This window comes from Clavelina lepadiformis, chromosome 2, assembly GCF_947623445.1.
Source record: "Clavelina lepadiformis chromosome 2, kaClaLepa1.1, whole genome shotgun sequence".
Classification (NCBI taxonomy): domain Eukaryota; kingdom Metazoa; phylum Chordata; class Ascidiacea; order Aplousobranchia; family Clavelinidae; genus Clavelina; species Clavelina lepadiformis.
This window is the reverse complement of record NC_135241.1, coordinates 13,980,793-14,005,757: the sequence shown is the minus strand read 5'-3', so window position 1 is coordinate 14,005,757 and position 24,965 is coordinate 13,980,793. Positions and strand designations below refer to the sequence as shown.

General features: G+C 33.9%; 2 protein-coding genes across 6 annotated transcripts in view; both read right to left on the bottom strand.

Annotated features, from left to right (window-relative positions):
* Window positions 1-3,930, bottom strand: part of LOC143445225 (uncharacterized) — a 29,762-nt gene extending 25,832 nt beyond the window's left edge. The window contains exons 1-3 of the mRNA XM_076944167.1: window positions 3,681-3,930; window positions 1,080-1,291; window positions 481-593 (exon numbers count right to left, since the gene is read on the bottom strand). Of these exons, the coding sequence (XP_076800282.1) occupies window positions 481-593; window positions 1,080-1,291; window positions 3,681-3,913 (558 nt within the window). The 5' untranslated portion in view covers window positions 3,914-3,930. The remainder of the gene's footprint in view (window positions 1-480; window positions 594-1,079; window positions 1,292-3,680) is intronic.
* A 10,411-nt stretch (window positions 3,931-14,341) lies between these two features.
* Window positions 14,342-24,438, bottom strand: LOC143446564 (uncharacterized). Of its 5 annotated transcripts, none has more exons than XM_076946256.1 (3): window positions 23,173-24,438; window positions 14,782-14,969; window positions 14,342-14,706 (listed from the first exon to the last, which is right to left on the bottom strand). In XM_076946256.1, exons 1-3 carry the CDS (start codon window positions 23,223-23,225, stop codon window positions 14,594-14,596), a joined length of 354 nt encoding a protein of 117 aa, XP_076802371.1. In that variant the 5' UTR covers window positions 23,226-24,438; the 3' UTR covers window positions 14,342-14,593. The 5 variants fall into 5 exon arrangements, 2 of the variants coding, with proteins under 2 accessions (XP_076802371.1, XP_076802369.1); XM_076946254.1 differs by lacking the exon at window positions 23,173-24,438 and adding an exon at window positions 21,099-21,355; XR_013113956.1 differs by lacking the exon at window positions 23,173-24,438 and adding an exon at window positions 22,144-23,155 and having other exon boundaries at window positions 14,342-14,969.
* Between the last annotated feature and the right edge of the window lie 527 nt (window positions 24,439-24,965).

The window sequence follows — 24,965 nt, the reverse complement described above, 5'->3', positions numbered from 1 at the left end:
TAATGAATGCGCTATCTATGGAGTCGGATTAGCGAACAATTGATCAAGCAAAAATTAACAACTGTTCACAACCCCAAAAATACGCCCAGTTAGCACAATTGCAGAAACATTTATCGCTTGTTACAAACAAATCGGTCCTTTCAACGAGGCGCTAGTTAATCTACATAGATGTAATGAAAATGTGCAGTCAGCATAAAAAATTTGCCTTCAATATCACTGAGTATTATACAATTTGCAGCACGTAGGCATAAATTAATTCAACCCAAGAAAATTATTGAGTTTATATCATTCTCACAATTTATCTCTAAGCAGGTTTCATTCACAATCTATTTCTAACCGGATTTCTAGACAGCCTGCATCATTTAGCGCCTAGAAGGCATTACCAAGTACTGAGTTTATCAGGTTTAAAAATTAACAAGTATAAAGTCAGCCTCACACAATAGGTTCATCTCCTAACACAGCAAAAAATACCCAACTAACCTCATCAGTGATCCATCGAACTTTAAAAGCACTGCCACAACATCTTCCATTAACACTGTATGAAATGTCTACCCAACCATTTTCCATAGCCAAATAGCAACCAATTACATCGCCTAATAACACAATTAATATGTACGTAGTAATCTACGATATAAAACAGTTCTTCTAAGTTCAGTTTCAACTGTTATGACTAGCTTTGTCTTAAAGAACGTCATGCTCAGATGAATATGGTGGTAGGTAATACGTTAATTGAAGAGATTTCAAGTATGGAACCAATTAAAATGATGACAGAGATAAACAACATTCAAAATTACAAAACGTTGACATTTTGTTGTTATAAACGTTGTAGCATAAAGTTTTGCTGTAAAACAGGCATCTATTGGTGAATTGCTGTCTGGTAGACAGAAATTTAGTTAATATTTCAGTCCATTGCAGTTGTATTAGACCGAATTTTCTGTTTAGGTGGATAGTTTAACACTTGTAATTAGGCTAAGTCTCTAATCTAGTATTAAATGGAAATTTCAAATGTTGCCTTTGTTTACACTGACTTTGGATAGCAATACAAAGCAGATTATTACAACTAATTAATTTCATACAACCTTTTTCAAACCGTCGCCCGTAGTTCAAAAATTTTCGATTGACAGATTTCTTTCCTGTTCCTCCAAAGCCGAAAGAATTTTTGTCTTCACCAAGTTGAAGAGATGCACTGTCTGTGGACCAGCCAACACGTACTACATGAGAATCAGAAACATCTTTTTCCAAAACATCACAATAACGAGTAACCTTGACTTCATAACAAATTTTTCCTCTCCTAAACAAAATTGACAAAATTTACCGAAATAACGTTTTAGCACAATTAAGTAGGTAGTTTTATACATATCATGCAATCAATCGATACAAACTACTGTGATGGTATCAAAATCTTTTTTTCAAAACTATAGAAAGTCTGAATAACTTAAATTTAGTAGTAATTTTCTATTTCGATGAATGCATATTTTTGTTGTTTTTTTTAGTGGTCTTTCTATCTTGTTACAGTCTTTCTTGTCTTTCTTTAGAATTCTTTCCTTTCAAGATGCACTTATTGCAACATAACAGCATTAGTACCGTAGTAAAGTGCTACCCAGTTTTGAATACAAATCACACAACTGCCAGACACAATAAATATTACAAATCAACATAACTTGACTGCTGGTTGTCATTAAGTCAGTTTGGTAGTCGCGTGGTTAGAACTCTTGGTTTACAACAATGCAGTCCCTGTGTTCAATACCTAGTGGATCTTTCATTGTAATAGTCTTGGGCAAGGCATTAACTATGCTTGCCTCTGTTCAGTGGACCTGATAGACAGTTCCAAACCAGATAAAACAATATGAAAAATCAAACAGAATAAAATACAAAATGTGTGACAATCGAAACTTGCACAAAGGCTAGCTCGATAACCGGGGCTTGAGCGATGAGGAAACATCACCAGGTTTAAGGTGTGCAAGACTTTCAGCAGTTCGTTGATAAAGATTATGAAACCATATTATATTACCTCCGCCAAGGGGATTATACTCTTTGAAGTTTGTTTGTCTGTTAGAAACATTATTCAAAAACATATTGAATTCAATTCTGGTAAAAATTGTATATCACCAATAAATAAAACAATAAAGAACTGATAATATAGTTTGAAAGTGGGAGCGGCGTTGGACCAGAAAAAAATTCAGCCCTTCCTTCTCAATTTTAGCCCTTTAAGACAAAAAGCATAGCCTATATGCCGACATGCAGTGCCAGCAGAACTTGAAGTAGTCCAAAAATTGTAAACTTTTTACAATTATTCAATGTAGGATTGGTCAATACTCAATAGCAGCAATTACAAGAATTCTAACAGAGCAAAACAGTTTCTTTCTGTGTGTGAAATCGCTATTTCGTTAATTATAACAGAAGTTAAGAAATCGAATATTTGCTTATCTAACTCCAAACCATTAAGTGACTTGCTTCAAGCAAAGAATTGAAATGTTACCATCAGATCGTAACAAATAAATAATTGAATTTTCAATTTGAAGCTTTACTTAAAAATGTTGCCCAATTAAAAGTGACTTCTTGTACATCAAATTTAACAAGAATAACTTGCCTAATATTAAAAGGCAAAGCATATTATTGCAAAACTGGACGTTAGTTTCGATCTGAGGGCATTGCAATAAAATTGTATCATCAATACACAGCGAAATAAACAATAAGTAGCGTATCTGTCAGATATAACATGGAACACAGTCTTAGCACAAAAACTGAGCTGACTGTACACTACAAATGTCGCTTTGCAGAACCACCTGTAGGTTGCGGTAATTATTCTTCTTTATTACTGGTATGATGTCACTGTCTTTATCTTCGAAATGAGAAAAACCTTTGCATGAATTAAACTCGGCAACAATTCCTCACAACTCAAGCCGTGGCCAGCCGAGCCATTTTTTGTGCAAGATCTGATGGATAAACATTTTTTATTTGGTTTTTCTTTAATTTTTTGCTGTACTTCTCAAATTTTAAACTGTTCACCAGGACCACTTATTATGTTAATAGAAACTGATAACATTAACTGTTCAAAGTAGTTTGCATTGTGACAGGAATGCATATAGCATAATAAAGTAGACTATTCCTTATGTTGCTATCGAATTTGAACATAAGTCTCTAGAACACAAAAATCAAATAAATATCACAAACTTAAATTTTTTATTTATTCAGAAAAACCTCAGCGAAAAAAGATATGCACACATTATGAGTGATTGTGGTATAATACTGATAATGCTTTTGCATTATTAAAAACAGGACAAAACAACTTGACTGCTTGTTCCGATTTGTTATAGGCTATGTTGTTTTTGTACTGGCAATACCAATAAATGTTGAGGTATAACGTTTGTTACATTGTGTATTTTTATTTTTGACTTGCCACACAAATGATCCTTTGCCAGGCCAAACGGTTGCTTTAATAGGTGTTTTAATTGCATACCTATGATCTTTCTTACTATTAATAGGCAAAGGGGTGACAGGCATAGTAGCTCCTTGCCACATATTGTCCATTAATTTTGACCAAATCAGCCGTGAGTTGGCTTTACTTGGTCAGGTGGAAGTACTTGGACTCGCCTCAGTATATTTTTTGTCTAGATTTATCATAATCTATATTTCAAATATTTCACAATCTTTCATTCTGTTTCCAGAGTTAAATTTACCTTATTCCATGTGTTGCCTTGCACCCAGCCCACATGTAAGAAAACCCATCATGACTAAATGGACAGCACGAATATCCACCCTTTGTAATTTCCAAATTCAAGTCACAAGTATAATGATCCAGATGTACTCCGCATAGTTGCATACGACTATTAATTTCCCTGCTCATTGTTTCTATATAATATGCACAAAGCCTACTGTGTATCCTAAGAAACATTAAAGATACAGAAAACATCGTTAATGAAACACTTGAACACATCACCTGCATTAATTTTCGCTTTTTCAACTTATGTTTTATGGATTTAACTAATTCACTGGCCAACAAAAAAAAAATTTTTTTTGAGTGCCAAAGATATTTTGATGGGTTCTGGGTAATTTTGGGCTGCTGAGTCCGAAAATAACATTTGTTTCTTCGAATTGGCTCTAGTTTTTGAGATATCGATATTTTTTATTTTTGACAAGAGAAAAATCGTTAACTTTAGTATCTGCCAATTGTGAACACAAAACGTGGAGGGTTTTTGTAATTCAAGTGAGAATTGAGTTCATTAGTGGAAGTTTGACAATATGCTTAGGCCTTGTCATTGGGAGGATGCATTTTCCTGTGACTGAATTGACAACCTGTCACATTTTCGTTCAGTATATATTTATTCTTAATCACAGATTTACATGTACTTAGGATACTGAACTTTACATATTGGTTTGCGCAGTTGTATTTAAGAGTTATGAGTTCATCACGAAGAAACTGTCGCAATGATCCTGACAAGTTTTGTTATATCTGTGGGGAATATACCTTCAAAGACCAAAGGAAAGCTATCACCGATTTTGTGAGGAAGGTGTATCTTTCGTATTTTAAAGTGAAGCTTGGTGACCAAGACAAGCCATGGGCACCTCATATTGTCTGCAAAGCATGTGTAGAAAGCTTGAGAAAGTGGACTAAAGGTACCCTTAAAAATCTCAAGTTTGGTGTACCGATGGTCTGGAGAGAACCAAAAAGCCATTTTAATGACTGCTACTTCTGTTTGGTAAACCTAAAGGGGTTTAATCGTTGTAAAAAGAATACTTGGAATTATCCAAATTTAGAATCTGCTCGGCGACCTGTGCCTCACTCTGAGGAAGTACCTGTGCCTAAATTTAGTGATTTACCTGACACATCCTTGGAAAAGGATGAGTTTCATGAAAAGGTAGAAAGCTCTGCAAGTGACAGCAGTGGAAGTGTGTTCGAAAGCAGTCCATTAATTCTAGAGTCATTCAAGCAGGAGGAGCTGAGCGATCTTATCAGGGATCTCAACTTATCCAAAGAAGCAGCAGAAATTTTGGCATCCCGACTCAAAGACAAAAACTGCCTTGGAACCAGAGCTTCAATAACATTCTACCGTACAAGAGAGAAAGAATTACTTCCGTATTTTAGCCAACAAGATGAACTTGTTTACTGCAAAGACGTCGAAGGGCTTCTGCTGAAAATGGGAGTGCCACAATATAGACCTCAAGAGTGGCGCTTATTCATAGACAGTTCGAAAAGGAGTTTGAAATGTGTATTGCTACATAATGGTAACAGATATGCATCTCTCCCAATTGGCCACTCAACAAACCTAAAAGAAGAGTACAACAACATTAAAACGGTATTACAGAAACTGGATTATGACTCTCACCAATGGTTAATCTGTGTAGACTTGAAGATGGTAAATTTTTTGCTTGGCCAGCAAAGCGGCTATACAAAATACCCATGTTTTATCTGCTTGTGGGATAGCCGAGCGCGCACTGATCACTGGGTGAAGAAAGGGTGGCCACCTAGAAATTCCATGAGAGTAGGTGAAGGTAACATCATAAATGAACCTTTAGTTGCTAGAGAGAAGATCATCATTCCGCCGCTGCACATAAAACTTGGTTTGATGAAGCAATTTGTGAAAGCCTTGCCTGCAACTGGAGATTGCTTCAACTATATTTGCAGAACATTTCCTGCTTTGACCATCGAAAAGCTTAAAGCAGGCATTTTTGATGGCCCTCAGATCCGCAAACTCATAAAAGATGTGTGTTTTGTACAGTCCATGACAGACACAGAGTCTGTTGCTTGGCAATCGTTTGTTTTAGTCACACAGAACTTTCTTGGTAACCGAAAAGCTGAAAATTACCAAGAATTGGTGGAAGATATGCTTTCCAAGTTGAAAGATTTAGGTGTGAAGATGAGTATCAAGGTTCACCATCTCTTCAGCCACTTAGATCGTTTTCCTGCAAACCTTGGTGATCTAAGTGAAGAGCAGGGAGAAAGGTTCCACCAGGACATTAAGGTCATGGAAGAGAGGTATCAGGGCAGGTGGGATGCCCATATGATGGCCGACTACTGTTGGAGTCTCCAACGTGACTGCTTGGCTGCATCACATTCCAGAAAGTCGTACAAAAGAAAATTTATAAGCATCGACTAATTTTTTTGTATTACAGTACCGGTATATGATTGATTAGCGTGCTTTGACAGCTTACTAAATGTACTTTGAGCGTTACTAAAAGTAGTGTTTGTGCTTTGACGTCGCCTGTTTTTGCGTTACAAAAATCTGTTGTTTACTGCTAACATCGCCTAAGTTTTATAATTTTTGCTTGATTTTCACATGAAACATGATTCGCGTAAAGAAGGCTCTCTGTGTTAACGATTGAGTCTTTAACAATATCGCATCAGAAATAGAAGAATACTGTATGCACATGCTTGAAAAGACAGATGTAGACTCATCAAAGTTGTAGTATAAAGAGAATTTTACCTATGTCAAAATTTGCGTATTTTTAGCACTTTTTGAAATAAAAATATGGAATATCTCAAAAACTAGATCCAATTCGGAAAAACTAATGCCATTTTTGGATTCAGCGACATAAAAATATCCTAAAACCGTTGAAACTTTCTTGGCACCAAAATGTGTGTTGACTAGTGTTATAGGTTTACTGGCCATGCTACTTGTTACCAGCAAATATCAACGTTATTTCTTTTGAGCACGTTTTAAGCCTTTTCGGCTTTGTCATTTTTTACTGTTCATTGGCGCGTGTTAGTAACAACTGGTATACATTATAGTCCGCAAATTTATATCTGTATGAATTACGTTCATAAGAACACCGAAGTATGCCATGATGGTCCTGATACAGTAGATTCTGAACCTTAGAATGATGTTTTTATTTTGGTGGGGTGTTATTTTAAACACCCACGTGCACATCAGCAGAGCATGTCCTTTTTATTCCCTCGTTTGTTAATATAAATATTTAATTACTGATGTTTTCGTGATTTTGTTGGTGGTGTGTTTTTGCTTTAGTTAATTATCTCTTTTTAGCTTTGGTGGGATTGCTAACCTTCCATGGTTATACCACTGTATAGAAAAAACCTTGAACATTTTAAGATTCTAGGCTTTGCTGCTTTTTTCCTGTTCATTAATTGTTTGTTAGCATACTGTTTGTTACATTTTGCTATAAAGCATTTCCAACCAAGCATTTCCAACCAAGGTTTTATGTAACTCGAAACCTGGGTTTAAAACATGTTTTCAATCATATGTATATGATTTGCTTAAACTTTATGCTGACCCTGTTCATGCTGTGCTGTGCCCTTCACGATCTAGTTTGACTCACAACTTATTTTTGTTAAGCAGGGTATACCAATCACGACAAGTTTTTATGTCATTTGTGATTAAACAATTGATCGGTTTCTTGACCCACATCAGTAGAACCAGCAATTATCAACCAAGGGTCTATTCTATTTGTCACGAAAATTGAAAATAGATTGAATGATAAGAGTCTTGACGCTTTAGTTTTTATACGTCAGTACTATAAGAATCAGTGAAAAATATGCTTCAGAAATAAATTATTAATTACAAATTTGTTAGAAAAGGACAAATTGATATACTGGTGATTTTAAAAATTAATTTATTGACTTTATTATTGCAAAAGCTCAATTTTCTCAAACTCCCAAAAACCCTTGTTTTTATGGGTTCTTTATCACAGATACCCAAAACCAAGGTTTTAAAATTGTGTCCCAAACTGGAAAAGCTAGCTAGCACCATTCTTTTTGCTCCCTACAGTCAATGGCGAAAAATAAATAATACAATACAAGATAGCCATGTTAAATATGCTTATTTTGGACACAGCAAATCAATCAAGTTAGCAAGCTGAATCACAATGTTGTTACTTTATCAATAGATTTCATTTTACAGAAAGTTGTAGTAGATTGTCATAGTTTTAAACCTTAGTTAACATTACTTATGAGACAAATTTGAAAATTGTTCAATATAATTAATCACAGTAGCAAGAACACAATGTAACATAAAGATGCATTTATTCTGGAGTAAAACCCTAAAAAACGTCAAAAGTGAATTGATCTGGTGAAATATAAAAACTAAACAGAAAAAAAGTTGTCAATATCAATACAAATATAATAATCAAAGTTCTATGCATACAGATCAGAATTCCGGTTCCGTCATTTTTACTTTAAAAGAAGCAAGTATGATCGGTATGGTAGCCTGTATCTGTTGCCTACTATTTTAAAAAAACATAAAGTATTTTTGTGTCAGCCCAAAATATTTTTACAAAACTCGAAAAATATTTTTAGAATTCTCAAAATATGTATATCCAACTAAAATATTTTAGGATTCATATGATATCTGAACTTCAGCTAAAATAAATTTTGCAAGATTAAAATATATTTCGATCATGAGAGGAGGAGTTGCTCTGTAAATATTTTCCACAGGCACTAAATATTTTAGCGACCTTCTCGAAATACTTTTTCTCTTGTTTCAAATTTTTTGACATGGCAGAATAGGCTATGAGTTAATTGTTAGAGACATAGTATACAATAGAGCATGCAGTGAGAACAGCTGTTGTTAGCAGTTTAGTCTGAACTGACAACATAGTACTAAGATCTGTAATAACCAGCTGACATACTGAAATGTTACTATCACCGTATTAGTAGGATGTCATCATCGTCAAGAACGGTTGTATGAAGTATGGCAGTCAATTGAAATTGAAGGAGATCCAGATTGGAGGAAAGTTTTCCATTTTGGGGTGGGAAATCCCTCGAGCAACAAGATGAAATGATGCCACACAAGATGAGCTATTATATGCACAATTAAATTTAATCATCCGCGCATTTAGTAAACTTTTCAATCTGGCAGCTGTAGCAATATATCCGAGGGGGTTCCGGGGGTACCTGGAACATTTTGGACTGAAAAGTTATAGAATGCATAAAACTTTGCTTCTCTTTCAAAAAAGCAGATTGTCTGGGAATTAATTTGCTGGAAGGAACTTTTTACATCATTTCTTGCACAAACTGACTACCGGTATATCCCTAAGTTTCTTTGAATGCATAACTTTGTATGCTAATGCCAATATATGTCATATGATATATATGACATCCATTTAACAAAAATGTGATGGTCACTCTGTATTAGCATATAGCTGTATGGTTTTTTTACAATAATACGTCAAGTGCATTTCTGTAAAACAGAACTTTGTTGAATGCTATTAGCCTATCAGATACTTGCATGACTGTTTTGCTTACACTGTACAGTTGTTATTTATGTATGGAAAGTCACTAATTTCGATACAGTTTAGCGGTAGTTTTTGAACCATTGGTTGCAGTATCGTCAATATGTTTTGATCATATCATAAGCAGCAATAGTGTTATGGCGATTGTAATAGTGAATTGTAGTAATGTATATAATTGGCGTTTTAACAAGCAATTGTGTGTTCTCTGGCTAGAGAGAAATATGACATTTAAAAGAGTTGTCCCGTTTAACTATGACACGTATCCGTGTAACGATGTTAGAAGTGTTCTAAATTTGTGACGTTAAGAGTGTTGTCAAGTTGTTACAGTTCAGAAAGGAGAGATAGACCTGTTCTGTGACACGATCAATATCTAGGACGTGTGGCCTCAGCTAAATGGCTATAGCAAAAAGGATAAATAGAATTGGTATGGGTTTAATAGCTTTCTCCTGATAAAATCTGCTTTTGGAAAATTTTCTGTGTTTGCGGAAATAACATGATAATTTCTTCTGATGTAATTGCGACCACATATTGGAATACAGTCGAATCCGGTTAATTGTATAGTCAATTTGCCAAGCCTTTTTATGCGATTAAACGAATTATGCGAAAGTGCAAAGTCCACGTATTGTCTTACTTGACGTGCGAAGCTGGTCAGTGTAAAAACGTCAACATCCAAAACACTAACCTTTATTTTGTATTGCGATCATCCATTCATTCAAACACGCAAAACACTTATTGTTTAGCATTTATTGTTTAATCAAGAAAAATACTGGACGATTGTTTGTTTAATTATATTTTGCATGCTTTCTTGCATTTGTGTTTCTAAACGAACAAATGTAGCCATTTCCGCCCCTTCAAACTGTAGTCGTCGGCGAACTTAATCAAGTGCATGCAGAAAGAACTTCTTTATGTTTTGGTGTAGTCCCAGCGATTGCGTCAGCAGAGCTTTTTTCATTGATATTGTCTTTTTCAACTTGTTTGTTTCATAAAAATTCTTCACATACTACGGCATCATCTTTACGTAATGCTTAAATGAAACTAGAACAGTGCGAATGTTAATGTCTGCGTATTGACAGCCAGGTGTTAATGCTTAAATTCGGCGTTGTCTGTTCGATTGTTTTGTAACAAAGTGCAGTACAAGTCGCAAAGCATACGCGTGTGCGCTCCCAGTGCATGTTGTTTTCAATTTTATCTTTTAAAAACTTTTGAATAATCGAATAAATCACCTTCATTTGTATTCAATTAAGCGGGTTATGCAATGAACCTAAGTATTATCTTTACAAATGATAGACTATGGTTTGGGATTTGCGCTATTTATGCGATAAAACGGATTATGCGATTATGCAGAATGCAATTAACCGGATTCGACTGTATAAAAATTTGGACTTTATGAACGATGTGCTGACTTAAAGAAACAATCAGAGATCGCATAAACAAAGGGGTCAAAAATAAAATAGACAAGGAGTTCTAAAAGAAGAACTAAAGCCTTTTGGTTTTGGGCCAACCGAAAACAATGGAACTTGCCATCCCCATAGACCGCTCCAAGTATCTCACTGAGACACAATTTCCACAACTATGGAATGTTCACAAGTACTATTTAACCGAAGCAAACATCGATCCTACCTTGTCTAAGGACAATAGAATGGTGGCACAACAGGTTATCAAACCCTAATTACAAGTCAGGTTCTCTGACTGCTCCTCCACCTTTTCAGTAATTGTACTGCACAAAAAAACAAGCAAACAATATAGTTTTTTACTGCTTGATAACTCCACCTTAATATCTCATGCTAACAAGATGGTGAATTGATAAACAATAATTAAAATTCTGTGTTATTTGAAGAAATGGTATTTGAAGGTGTAGTTTCATGGGTTTGTATTGATATAAGCTGTTGAAAAAGATCTCTGAAAATCGTCACTATAAGCGATGTCATAATAGGCAAAGTTAAAGAAAATGGGTGTACATGACCTCACACAGCGATTCTTGTTGAATTGGCTACAGCAGTGCAATACAAGGACTTTGCAGTATTATCTAAATTTAGGCTACTGCATGATGTGAAAGTCTACATGCATACAAGCTCACAAACCAGTGATATCTGAAATTTAACAAACATAAGGATCCATTTATTTAAATCAACACTATGTGCATCACAGTAGGTTGAGTATGTTTTGTGCAAAGTCAGTTATTTGTTCAGAAAACGAAAAATCGTTTTTTGCTTATGGTTTTCGTAAACATTTTCAACTAATTTTGACCTAGGAATGTCATCATACAGACATTTTAAGCTCAAGAGACAAACATGTGGTGTCACTGTAAACAAAATGTTCTTATACTAGAAGTCACTATAGGTGAACTCATTTCCATGTAAAACATATGATTTGCAAAGAAGACATTGCAATTGTGCCATTATACAAGAAATTTTACCATAGTCACAGTCAATGTAGTGAATTTCTACTGTATAGCAAGTACATCTACAAAATAAAAAATGAAGACTGCTGAGCTATATGATGCAAGAATAATTAATAGCCTAAAATGTTGCCCAACCATATAGAGTAAATTTGATATTTAAACTGTCATAAACAAACTAAACACAATAACTTCAAGATTATAACTGCACCACACCATGCCTAGATACGAAAATTATATATGAATTGGAGCCATCGGGCGACACCAAGTTTCCCATCTTTCTACTGTACTTGTCATTTGTCAATAAAATTTTTCGTAAGATATGTACAATCTATGAAGTGCAATAAACTCTTATAAGTTTTACAGTTTTTTTTAACAGGGATTTTTCACTTTTCAGAAAGTTCCATTCTAATATTTTTGCTGTTTTAAAATATGTATTGTTTTGGAAATCGGTTAGTGGGTTTGTGAAATCTTTAAAAAAAATTAAATCAAAAAATTTCTAAACAAAAGTTGATTTTTGGTGAAAATTTTCAACAATGAACTTTCAAGTAATTTTTGAAGTTTTGATGCAGGAAATTGCAGTATGAAGTGAGTGGATTTTAAACAGGACCTCTCCAGAGGTCCTGTTTATGTGGCACAGAATTAATGTAATCATGTAGCTAAGAATTCCCTACGAAATTTCATAAATTTGCCATTTTTATCATGTATTATTTTCATCTTATGCAGTGACCCTTTGCTTTCAAACTTTGCTCACGGAGATAAACATTCCCCACACAACGATCTTAAAAGTTAGCTAGTTTACAACCATGTGATGAGATATGTGGCAAAATGAATGGTGCACTTTTAACTTTGAAAAATATGCAACTGTTTATTACGACAATGTTTTTTGAAATATTGCTTGCAAAATAATTTTCATTTTATAAATGCATAAGAAATTCATTACCTCGCAGGATCACATAAAATTTAAAAGTCCTGAAAAAAGTCATTCATTTTTTTAAGAAGTGAAGGGTCACTGGAATTCTGTGTATGTTAATTTCAATCTTTTTTATGGACTAGTGGTATATCACATTTTTGTAAATCCTTAATTTCTTCCGAGTATTTTCTTGTCTCAAGGTCTGGTCTCATATTTTTTAATTCTTGTTTTATATGTCCTCAAACTCATCTTTTTCTAATCATGTCTTGTCAATAGCTCTGTGTGTATGGGTTTCTTTTTAGCAATTATGTTAATGTAACATAATGCGATGTGAATACTTTATATCTTAGTACTAGCATGTTTAATACAACAATGCGAAAGAAGTTTAGTTTACCGAAGGGCCCTGATATTGTGTCCTCACTTTGGATACAAAAAAGGGATTCCAAACATTGGAATGGGGTTTCTTTTCACTATCCATCCAGATGCAGCAAATCTTACCAACTTATGTTGTTTATTGCTATTACCTCGTCACTTATTGTGATTTTTTCATGTCATGTTTCATCACAATATTACCACATTACTCCAGGTAGTTTTATCTTAATCGCCTCAGTGTTTAACTGCAAATAACAATTACATGTATTTTTGGCATTGTTTCATTATTCTATGTCTGTATGTTTGTAACATTTGTATACTAGGTTTAGTAGCCATGCTAATGATTATTTCTTGATATCAAGTTTTTTTTATTCATGCACGTTTAAGCCTGTAGGCTTTGCTTCCTTTTTCCTTTCATTGTTTGTTTGCAGAGTTATCAGATTTTTCATCCCGTTATAATAGTTAGATTTTTCTTTTTCATTCCCTCACAGGCAATAATGAAAAATAAAAGGATATAATATAAAGTGGAAACCCCAATATGCACGACCATATATATTGATCTTCTATAGTTTTTCTTGTACCATATCATCAATTTATTTTAATGTAGGATTTTTTTTTATTTTAAAGATTAGATCCTATTATCAGGTTTATGGTTATAGGTTTACCTCTTGGAACAGAGTGTCCAGTAAATAATTTTCGCAATGGAGATATGGTAAATTGAGAACATTGTGCATTAGATCTTAGTCTGTATTGAAAGTGGCTAACCAACTAAAACTTTTACTTGTTTGCCAAAAGAACTGATCAATAACACCATCATCCACAATATTTGCACCACTTTTTATATCAGTAAGGCAAAGTTGTCACGGCTATTTTTTCCTACTTTGAGCGATCGCTTCGAGACTATTTGCTTTATGTCATTTTTTGTTTCCATTTTCAATTTCAGATTAGTTAAGACTGTGAAAAGCATACAGTTTCAATGTTAATTTTACAAATCGTTATAAAATGTGCACTTAATGTACATTTTACTTACTATTAAAAGGTAATTTTTTGCCTAAATAACAGATGTTTCACAGTAAGCTTAATATCAGTTTTATTTCTTAGTATGTTGGGAGCATATCTGCAAGTTCAGCAACTGATTGCATGCTACTACCAGCCACCATTTGCAACTGTTTTCGAATCGTGACGTTGGGGCGTGTTGTCACAGTTAAACTTCCTATGCTATACTAAACACTTTACTTGCATAATTGGCTGTTGTATATTTGTGTTTTACGGGCAGTAACCTGCTTATTTTGGTGCATTTTTTTTCGCTAGGAAAAAGAATATTTCCAATAGATAATTTTATTGTTAACTGGGTTTGTTTCAAAAGCGTCTAAGCAATTTAAACCAAACAGGGCAACTAAAATTTTACCTTTAGTGGAATAAACTTGGTAAGAGGCTGGCATGTGGGATCGAGTTTATATTGCAATTATACATCAATGTTAACAACCAATGTTTTATTTCACAGTCAAGTGAATTCTGCATGGCAAAAATTGAAAACAAAATGATCATTAAATTTCTGAAATTCAGCTGTGCTAAAGCCTTAATCACAACCCTGCTAATGGTGCAATAAAAGCATTGGCCTTTCCTTTGAAAAACTGGCAAATTGTGATACTGTGTAATATTATGTGAAAGTTACACAGCTTATTACTAACAAGCCTGCGTCGATGTCGTGTGTATGAATTCCGTTAAAACATTTTGCATGTATAGTCGCTCATCCGCTTGCATGCAGTTTTTTCATGTCGAATTTTTACTGGTAATTGTTGGTTATTCAGTTTTATAAAACAACGAAGCAAGATGTCTAAACAAGTGTTCCATAAGTAAGTTTGTCGCCTTGTAACTTTGTTACTTTAACATTTTTTTTAATAAAAATGACCTGTTAACGCTTTCAGTGCATGATAAAGCAATTGACCAGGGGCAACTGGGCAGTTCAATTGCATCATTACAAGACTTTTTCCATGCACAACCTGTATTTTTTCCGTTGGTAAAGCTTTATCTTTATCCAGCAGAGTAAGCCAAAGCCAGTAGATGACGAAAACGAGGATCACCCAAAATGGTAACAACCTAAAAATAGTAACAAACATTATCATTGGGTTTTTCAGCTTTTTCAAATGCTGAGCTGAATCAAGAGCGGTTGAATTTAAACAAGCACAAGTATCTCTTTAAATTAAATCCTAATGTCTTCTAGTATTCCATATATTATTCTTAGTCAAATTTAGAAAGTAAAAAGGTTGCGGAGCACTGGTCTAAACTAGACCGCGAGTCTAAAACAGATATTCTTTATTAATGCTTAAAGTTGTAAAAGTATTATGGTTCTGCTATGCTTAGGTCCAGCTTGGACGTGACAACGTAACTAAGAGATATCTTGCAGGTCTGCACAATAAAGTCTATTGTTCTACATAACAGAGATTGCAAGAATTGATTCAATGACTTGACTCGAGTCAGGTTTTTGGAAAGACTAGAGTTGTGTTTTAATGCTTAAAAGACTCAACTTGACCTGTGTTAACATGGAAACTTCAGTTGATTTGACCTGAGTGACACAAAAATTATTTCAAATCGTTATAGAATCGATTTTTATGTTTGTGAAAAAATTTATTCGAAAATTACTATTTTGCAAAAGTGTCACAAATGGACAAAATCCAATTTTATGCTTACATTTATGTTACCAATAAACAGAAAGCTTCAAGTTCTGTAGGGGTCTGTAAACCTGTTTGGGGAGTTCTGAGAAAGAAAAATTTGTAAGTGTTTTCAAACCATTGGCATAAAAAAGGTAATTTTTAAAGTTTACATATTTGTGGGCGTAATCAGTAATCCCAAGATAAAACTTGCTTCAACTTCATGCCTACTGAACTACTGTATATTGGCTCACCAATTGGTTTATCCCACAAAAAAACAGTGGTATAACTTAGCCAATAGTGGAATTCATTTTCCTTAAATGTTGAACTTTTTGACCTTTACAACACTTGTACATCGTAATGGGAGAAAATTAAATATGGTTACGTGTTAATATTGAATCTTTGAGTCTTACATTTAAAATTCCTTCCAAACTGACCTTACGATATTAACAACAAAATTTCAACGATTCTGGATAAATATGGACATAGGGAAAATTTAGACATCAAACTTTTGAAATTCTAAGTTATGCCAAAAGATGTATGATATCATATGTGAACAGAATTCAATTTAGACCACTTTACTGAACTTTAGAGCCTGCAAGGTTGTGTCAAATCCAGTTATTACTTGTATAATAATTGCAGTAAAACATTAGGGTAAGCCAGGTTTTTTAATCATTTGTAATGCATGTACTATATATCTGTGCAAGCTGCATTTGCGTGCCACTGTGGTTTCAACAACGACAAAACAAATCTTAAAGCCAGTAACAGTAAGTTGGTCATGCAAGCCTATGTTACAATAGGAAAAAGGATGTTGGTATCTGATGATTATGTTTGTCATCAAACGAAAGACAGTCTTTGAATGAATTAAACCTGGTAATGATTCCACATCACTCGAGCCCCGGTTACAGAGCTAGCCTTTGTGCAAGTTCCAATTTTTACATATTTTTTCTTTTGTTTTATTTGATTCTTTTTTTTTTTTAGATTCTTTTTTTAGCCTGAATTTCTGTCTACCAGGTCCACATTTTTTTTCGGTAGAACTATGCCGTTTCATATCGCATTGAAAGTTAGTAAAGGATAACTCAAAATGTCTGCAATTAAATGATTGCTACTAAATGTTAATTCTAATACTTAAATATTCGTCAAAAAAACACGCGTTCCCAACACTTCCCTCCAAAGCAAAGTTCTTAAATTAATAGTATTGGCATACTATAACATGATTATACTTAGTGCGAAAAAGTGAATTGTTTAGAATGCAAGCTTTACTGAGAGAGGCACAAAATCAATCATAGACATTGTAAACGTACCACTTATTCAAAAACATTGCTTAATTTGGATATTTTCTGGCTGATGCCTTGCTAATCGAGATTGCCTGCTATCATTGTCTTTAGAATCAGTCTGTTCAGATCAAACTGGTGGTTTTTCACGCATTTCGAGCAGCGCAGCTTAGCTTTTCTTTATGAAAATTATCAAAGGCGTTATGACCCGAGTCACAATTTTCCAATTGTGCTGGTCTTTTTTTATATTTCAGAGTGTGCTTGGCATACTTTGCGTAACCAGGTTCGGCACTTATGACTCACTCATACATCCGATTGAGTATTGCAGTATATTGAGTACAGTATTGAACAAAACCTCGATCAACACAGTTTGCAAAAACAATTCAAGACACATTTGCTTTGTTGTAGCTCAGATGCATGTTTTATGCTAATAAATGTAAATCAACAGTTTAATCAAGAAAAAATATTTTGGCAGAGATGGGCACGAATGAGTGTGTTCTATAATGTTATTCGCTTATCGCTTTTTTGCATTAACAACGACGTGAATTGGATAAAAGTGGTTGGATAAACAATTTGTTTTACTTTCTTTGAGCCTAATTTTATTTAAAACTCCTTCATTAGACATTTTACTAGTGCTGGGAAGTTAACGTTTCCGTTAATTTTATAACTTAAAAAAACGTGGGAATCATAATTTGTAGAAGGTGCTTATTATTCTATTTCCCTATTAATCATTTGACCATTGGAAGGTGTGACCAAAAGAAAACCGTTCAACATGCCGGTCCATAAAAAATTTCATAGCATCTATTAGGTTACAGTTCTAACAGGCTACTGTTCGATAGCCTACCTAAAGGAAATGATAGTTGAAGTTACTGAAAGTTAGAAAATTAAGCTTGTTCCTGTTAAACAATTCTTAACGGAGACAACACACACAAACTAGAAACCAGATAAAAAATCTATAAAGGATAAGCTTGCTTAGTAACCAACTTCCAAGCAGTGAGGAATCATTGTTGAGGTTATGTTGTGCTTAAGCTTTGCTCAGCTCATTGATAACAATTCCTACATCACCATTTCCCTAACACAGAAAGGGGAGGTAAGTCTGATTTCCAGGAAGTTAAACTTTAATTGCCAAATATAATAACACAGTGCTGACAGCAAGAAATAGAGGAAAAATGATAAGTACTGTACTGGTCCTATAATTTCAACATGCTCGCCATGAGAAACACAACTTCTATGACATCATAATGAACAATGTTGACATAATGTCCAAGTTTACAGCTTGGAAAATAAAGCAAGCTTCGTTCGCGAAAGGGTAGTTAAAAAAGAGTCTTCTAATAGCTCCGCCTTGTATTCAAACAATCCATCTGTAGAAGCTTAAGAAAAATTTCTTAAAATTTTTTGTACGCAGTGTTTAATTTGATGATGGTAAATTACTTTAAAGTATTTGTGATAATGGATTAAATATTTTGGTGGCTAGTGGAAATCTGTGGCAGACGAACTTCACTAATCTTACTACGGTCAATGAACACATAACATAAAAGCACTGTTAAATTCGTTTTTTGTTTCAATGCTGAATCAAACCAACAAAGTTTCTTGGACAATAACTCATTAGTATTAATGGCCATATTCATTTGTTTTTCAATGACCCATCTACATTCATTTCATTTTCTATCACCTGTTCCTGTTTAAAGCTCATTACTGAAGATGTTTTCCATTGCATTCCTTATGGTACTAGCGTTGAATGAAATGTGAACTCACAAATATGTTTTCTATTAATTTCGCTATTTAATTCTTTCTGTGCATGAACTATAATTATATATTTAAACGATTATACTCTACCGTATAAAATATATAAGCAATATCCCCATAAGCTAGTAATTAACTTCGAGTTAGTCATGGGTTGCGACCCAAAGTTGGGTCGCTAGGCATTTCTTACATGACGATGTGATTTTGTTTTTGATGTAGCGTGCTTGAAATTGCACATAATTGTTTCCAATTCCTAATTTTCTTAATAAGCGTTTGTTCTGTCATATTACATTTTATGACAAAACAATGTGCCCTTTCTTACAAATTGTGCGTTTAAAAAAGCTTTTGCTTCAGCAAGCTGATAATATAAATATGTCATTACTGTGTAAAAGTTATTCGACCTTTTAGTTGCAACCTATTACGGTGTCATGTATTATGATTTTGCGTGATTTAGTACTGGGAAGTAAGTTGATTAAGTTTTCTGAATGTTTGAGGAATCCGGATTAATTTTAGTCAACTAATTTGTGATATGGTGTAACAAACGGTTGGGTTGGGTACATTTAAAAAAATGGGTCACGTTAAAAAGTTTGAGAACCCCTGAAAAAAGCTATGTTTGCTGACGACCAAACGACCCTTATTAACTTGGATAGGATGTTATAATGTCCTTATTTTTTAATAAACTGAAATAAGTATGAAGGTGAGAAGTAAGGATGACTTAGGTATAATTTCGAATACTACAATCCGAAAAGCAAATCTGCCAAACAGTGAAACAGACAGCAGCCAATCAAAAGATATACCAGTTGAAAAAATGTTTAATGGAGCAATATATTACTAATTAGTCATTAAGTTAAGTGTCTGTAAAACCAAAGACGGTCATAACCAACACAACCCATGCAATTCCACGTGGCAGTATGAAAGTTTGCCATCTGATAAACTAGCTGCTTAATTTATTCCTATAGGCAATGATACTTGTATTCTTTGGGCAAAAATTGCACTATCCTTAAATAAAAGTGGGGTTAAAAACTGCAACTCAAGCAGTTCAATACTGAAGTATTTGAAAGTTTGCAATAATCATAAATCTACTGTTTATTCTATTCCTGTAGGCAAAAATATCTGCCCCCCACAAATCTTTATATATTTTTTATGGTTTGTAATAATCTTGTGTATATTGTGTTGTCATCAATTATCATTTTTCAATTGTATTGTGCAACCACTATCTTAAAACAAAGTTGTATTATTGCAATCTGCCATCTATTATATTAGCCATGTCTCAAGTAACTTACCCTCTTTTTCCGATTCAATAATGGTTATTATTTTTCAGCATTTATGCTATAATGGTTAACACAGTATTTTTTGCTTGGCACAAAGCATGACAAAAAATAATATAATATGTGAGTTAGACTAGCCAACACATGAAAATAATCGGTGTGTGAAATTTTGCCAAAAATCGCTAATTAATTTTTTATCATTTTTAATGAATTTTCATATGTAATATTTGCAACTGTTTTCTGGAAACATGCCAAATTTCATGCATGTACAAATTTTTGTCATTACCATCAATACAAACACACTGACGACAAGGAAAGACCAATTTCCCATAAAGGAGAAAACTTTATTCCAGCACAAACCTTTTTCACAAATGTTCAAGTTGAGTGCTATTTTTCAAACGCTTGAGTTTCAGTCCCTGCTTTAATTGTCCTTAAATTTTTTGTGAAGCTGTCTTATCAACTCTCTTTTTAAATACTTTTATTTTCATTGATTTAACACCGGTGAGATAGCCAACATACGAAAAATTTTCCACATTAAAATCTATTGAGTCAAACATACTTCTTTGGGGAATGGCTGCAAGAGATTACATTAGCCTATAAATGTCTGATAGAAATTGTTAACTAAGTGATCTGCAAGTTGTAGGCTAGGCCACCTCTGGAAATCAAGATGTTGCCTTAGTGTTTCTGCATAATAATACATCGCTATATTACCAATACAAGAACAAAATATACCAAGATGATTTCAGTCGGCTTTCAAAAAGCTTGCTGGCAAAATATCTTAAGGAGACATCAATGACCTAAATCCTAAAACTAAGATCTCTATAATTTTGTTGTACTCCTACGTAGGGCTTTAAAAACATTTTTAGACCAATCAGAATACAGCATGGTTGGTGTTGTTTTCTAGCCTGGGAATTACCCTAGCAGTTGGTGTGCTTCAATGTCCCAGGTCGCGTGCAGAATCTGGTTAAAATTAGCATGAAAGTAGCTAAAATTAGGTTTTAGACCAAAAATTCTAGTGTTTATTTTGCGCCTCTGTTAAAAAAGTTTGAATCATGGTTTTTTTATGGCATTTTGTGGAATGGTAGTCCAAAGCATACTAAATTGACATGCGAAATCTCAGAGAGCTCTATGTAGGATTTTTTGAGTAATCATTTTTTTAGTAAATGTATTGTATAATAAAACAAAGATTTTATGGCATATTTTGGTGTTTGACGTCACCTTAAGGTGACAGTGAAAAGCGATGAATAAGTTTACATTTAAAACTGTTTTTATAAAACTATGTATTCAAATTACCAAACTTCATGAAAACATAAATCTGTCTGCACACAGGATGCGATGCCAATTGTGTTTGCATACATATGACGCTTGTCTGCCCATTGAATTCATCAAGAATCAAATCCACAAGTGATCCAAAGGTGATGTTAGCGATAGGCTAGAGCTCTTTTTACCATATCATTAACAAATTTTACTTGACCTAAGCTTAAACCTATTTGTTTGGCATTTTAGTTACTCATTAGTCATTACATTACAGTAATTTTTAGTTAATTACTAAGAAAAGGCTGCAATAATAGAATTAAAATACCCTCCAGTTTTAGAGCCTGTCCCGGAATCCCATTCCAGTTTGTGATTTGCTACAGAAAAGTCATGTTCTCTTAGTAATAAAAAATTTATTCAATGAGTCTGTTTTAAGTACAAATTTTAAAAGCACCATTTTGTTATGAAACATAGGAGCAGCTTGTGTCAGTTATCACAAAAACGATAAATTTACGATAAACGTTTACTCAATGATTATTTTCAGTTTAAAGCTGAAGCCTTCGTTGCGATTTTCTTGTATTTTATCACACCAGTTTTACGAACAGTTTATTTCATTAGTGTTGTATTTTTGTATTAAATGCACTCAGTAGAGCAAAAGTTCTCAATGTTTTTCTGGTTATGGCCTATTTTTGTTCTGTAAAATATTTCGATGCCCACTTCTCATAAGTCCTTCGTTAATTGGTTACAGAATTGTTAATTATAATAGACTGCCTGATTAGTGATTTTACTAAGTCCTTATTTTCTAGTCTAAGCTCCATCACAGCTTAAATGGTAAGTTTGACTAAAATTCTGAAAAAAGGAACAGACTGAGAATTCAAAAAATAGACATATAATCTGGTAATAAATAAAAAATTGGCGTTGACTCTCTGAAAGAAAATGAAAAATCTGGGGCAAATTAGATATTGGGGATTTCCCCCATTGTCAGAATGCTAGAGCAACACAATGCCAACATTGTTATGTACTGTAGTTATGTAATGCATTATCGCAATGCGTTTCACAGGTTCTACAATAACCATGTAGTGACCTGCATTTCCAATTTGTCCGCCAAACACATTGTGCTGTATCTATCTAGGTGAGGTGAGGTAAAATGATGAGTAAAATGCGATAGATGACCTCATGTTGAATGCACCGACTTCAATCGTAGGCTTAATCAGAAATTTGAAGTTGTAAAGCTGAGGTATTATTGTCAAGACTGAAAGTGTCTATATACAATTTCAAGTTGCACTTGTTATTTGTTTGATAATTTTTTTCAAATATGGTAGTTGGTTAAATGAGTACAAGGAAATGTTTTACAATGATATTGTGGAATTCTTGAAAAGAAATCAGGACTTAAAGCAGAAAAAAGATTATTCTTTGCAACTTCACTAAGTTGTTTACTCAGTAATAAAAATTAGCATTATGATAAATTATTACTGTTTAAGCTAAAGCTTAATACTTATTTTTTTTTAATTTTTACTTTTGTCGCAAAGGTTTCAAATAAGTTATAACATGTTAATGTAGTAAACCTTAATTAATCAGAAAATAACAAAACCAGCTCAAGTGAGTGTGAAAGTTGTATTTCTTGCATTCACACATTGGACCAAAGAGCCTCGGTAGACTAACTCGGTAGAGTAACACTTTCAAAAGAACATTTCAATTCTGAAGTATACCATAGAAATTATGCTGATTATGTAAAATGTTTGTTTTATGATTAGTAGAATTTATTATCATTTAAGTCTTAGTCGGCATCATATAACATTTTTGTGTAACGGTATGGCTAGCTTATCCTTTACTGAATTCAGACGAAGAGTTTTAAGAGCTTTGACGATTCTATTGCAATGACTGCATTAATTTTGTGATGAAATTGCGAATATTCAATTTTATAAACATAATCAGTGCTCATCTGATCAGGCTGTCACTGCCTATTTTTTGTAATGAGAGTCTTTTATTAATTGGTAAGTACTTTCTTTGGGATTTCTATAATTCTTATTTTGTCAACTTAATTACTTAACAATGAACTATATGTAGTGCTGTAACAACACCATCCAATTCAGACTTTACAGTTCACACAGACCTGACTGTCCTAACAATAAGCAGGTGGAAGACTATAATTCCGTACCACACCATAGACTGGAATGCATGGCACTTTTCGACGAGACCTCATGGTGCTGGACGGCCATATTCGAGGTGACCGAGTGCAGGTCAAGTAAAATTGGGGTGCACCAGGTGCATTTTGTATCTGGTAAGCAAAATGCAGAGCCTGCATGTGCCAGTGGAAAATTTGGCAGCTGCACACACTTGATTCATCAACATGCACAACAAACTTTTTTATCTTCACACCAATCAATTTATAAAAAAAAGAAAAAGAAAGTACTTGAACACCAATTTATAATAAAGAATTGGTGCTTCAGCCCACGTTATCATGTCAAGTTTGGTTTCTTTAAACGCATGATTTCTCGACAAAAACTGACATACTTTCCTACAGTCAGGTGCATGTTGTTTCTGTTTTTCAGAGGTAAATGTTAAACGTTCCAGTGCACGGTTACCAGTTATATCGGTATGCTTTTGCAATATTGGTTTCGGTACAATATTTTTTATCTTTTCCTTTAATTGCCCTAAAGTTATTACATGTTGTTGCTTGATAACTTTTCCCTTTAATCTTGTGTTGTATCGATATCCTCCTGATGATTGTCATGCTGACTGAAGGCACTCCATTATTCACTATGAGTCGTGTATGCACGCTCTTACCATATTGTATAATTGGAATAAATTTTAGTTTATTACATGGTGTCAGAAATGGGATTTGAATCATCTGCCAACAGTGAAAAGAGATAAATACACTGACCGTGAGGAAAAAGATGGAAACATAAAACGAGAGCAAGGGAAGGAGGCAAGAGAGAAAAAATTCTGTACCGAAACCACTATTGAAAAAGCATACCAATATCACTGGTAACCCATCAAGCACAGTCTTCAAAAATCTAATGGATGCAGTTGCCATGCTTTCCACTATGGACTACGCCGTAAACCTTATGTGTTTATCTGGTAACAAATCTAAAAATGACAATAAATAATCCGTAACAATTAGAATACAATCACAAGCATTGAGGTATGGGCAAGCTCCGAACTGCCATTAACTTTACTCGTCATGTCGCTTCGTAACCAGAATGACAGCAAACGGCAAACGAACGGTGGACACGTGTGAGAACTGAAAAGTCGGTGGTTATTGTAGCCTAAAGTGCCTAAAAAGCTAGTGCGTTTTAACGTATGACAGACACAGAGCGGCCCGTAATCTTCATAAGATACTCAAAACTTAATTTTTCAAAAGCAAGACTTGTCAAAAATCAAACTAGACTAGTTACCAGTATAACTGAACTAGGCTGGAACAAAAGTAAACATCGACACACTCTCTGACGTAATGTGGCGCCTACTACTGTGGCGTCAACACTTATCACGTCAGAAACAAAGATACATATTAAATACTGTACATGTATTAAGTTATTATCAATGCGCGGACAATGGTGTTAAATTAAAAATATAAAATCATTTCCTAACTTTTTTTATCACACATCGAACCAAATTATTGCAAAATTAAGAAATACACAAATCGAAAACATACGTTCTATATGAAGTTGACACATTCGCCATGATTGAAGATCCAAACCAGGCCATTTCTTTCCAAAGTCTACTGAACGAGTTTCACTCCAATATAAAATTTACCATAAAAAAGGAGTCACTCAACATTACCTATTTTAGATAGAGAAATTGGCATGACCGATATTTTATTTTGCTCTTGGGTATTTAAAAAAAGACCAATTGTGGAGTCCTCTTAAACTTTCAAATAGTAGCACCCACAAAATGGAGTTCGGA

What these genes read in the sequence shown, in the direction of transcription:
- LOC143446564 (XM_076946254.1), bottom strand. Translation starts at nt 21,163, where the DNA reads ATGTATGCAAACACAATTGGCATCGCATCCTGTGTGCAGACAGATTTA. An exon ending in TTATGTTTTCATGAAGTTTG is followed by an intron (nt 14,970 to 21,098) that starts GTAATTTGAATA and finishes TACTATTTTTAG; the next exon opens with GTTGTTACCATTTTGGGTGA. An exon ending in TGCACTGAAAGCGTTAACAG is followed by an intron (nt 14,707 to 14,781) that starts GTCATTTTTATT and finishes ACACTTGTTTAG; the next exon opens with ACATCTTGCTTCGTTGTTTT.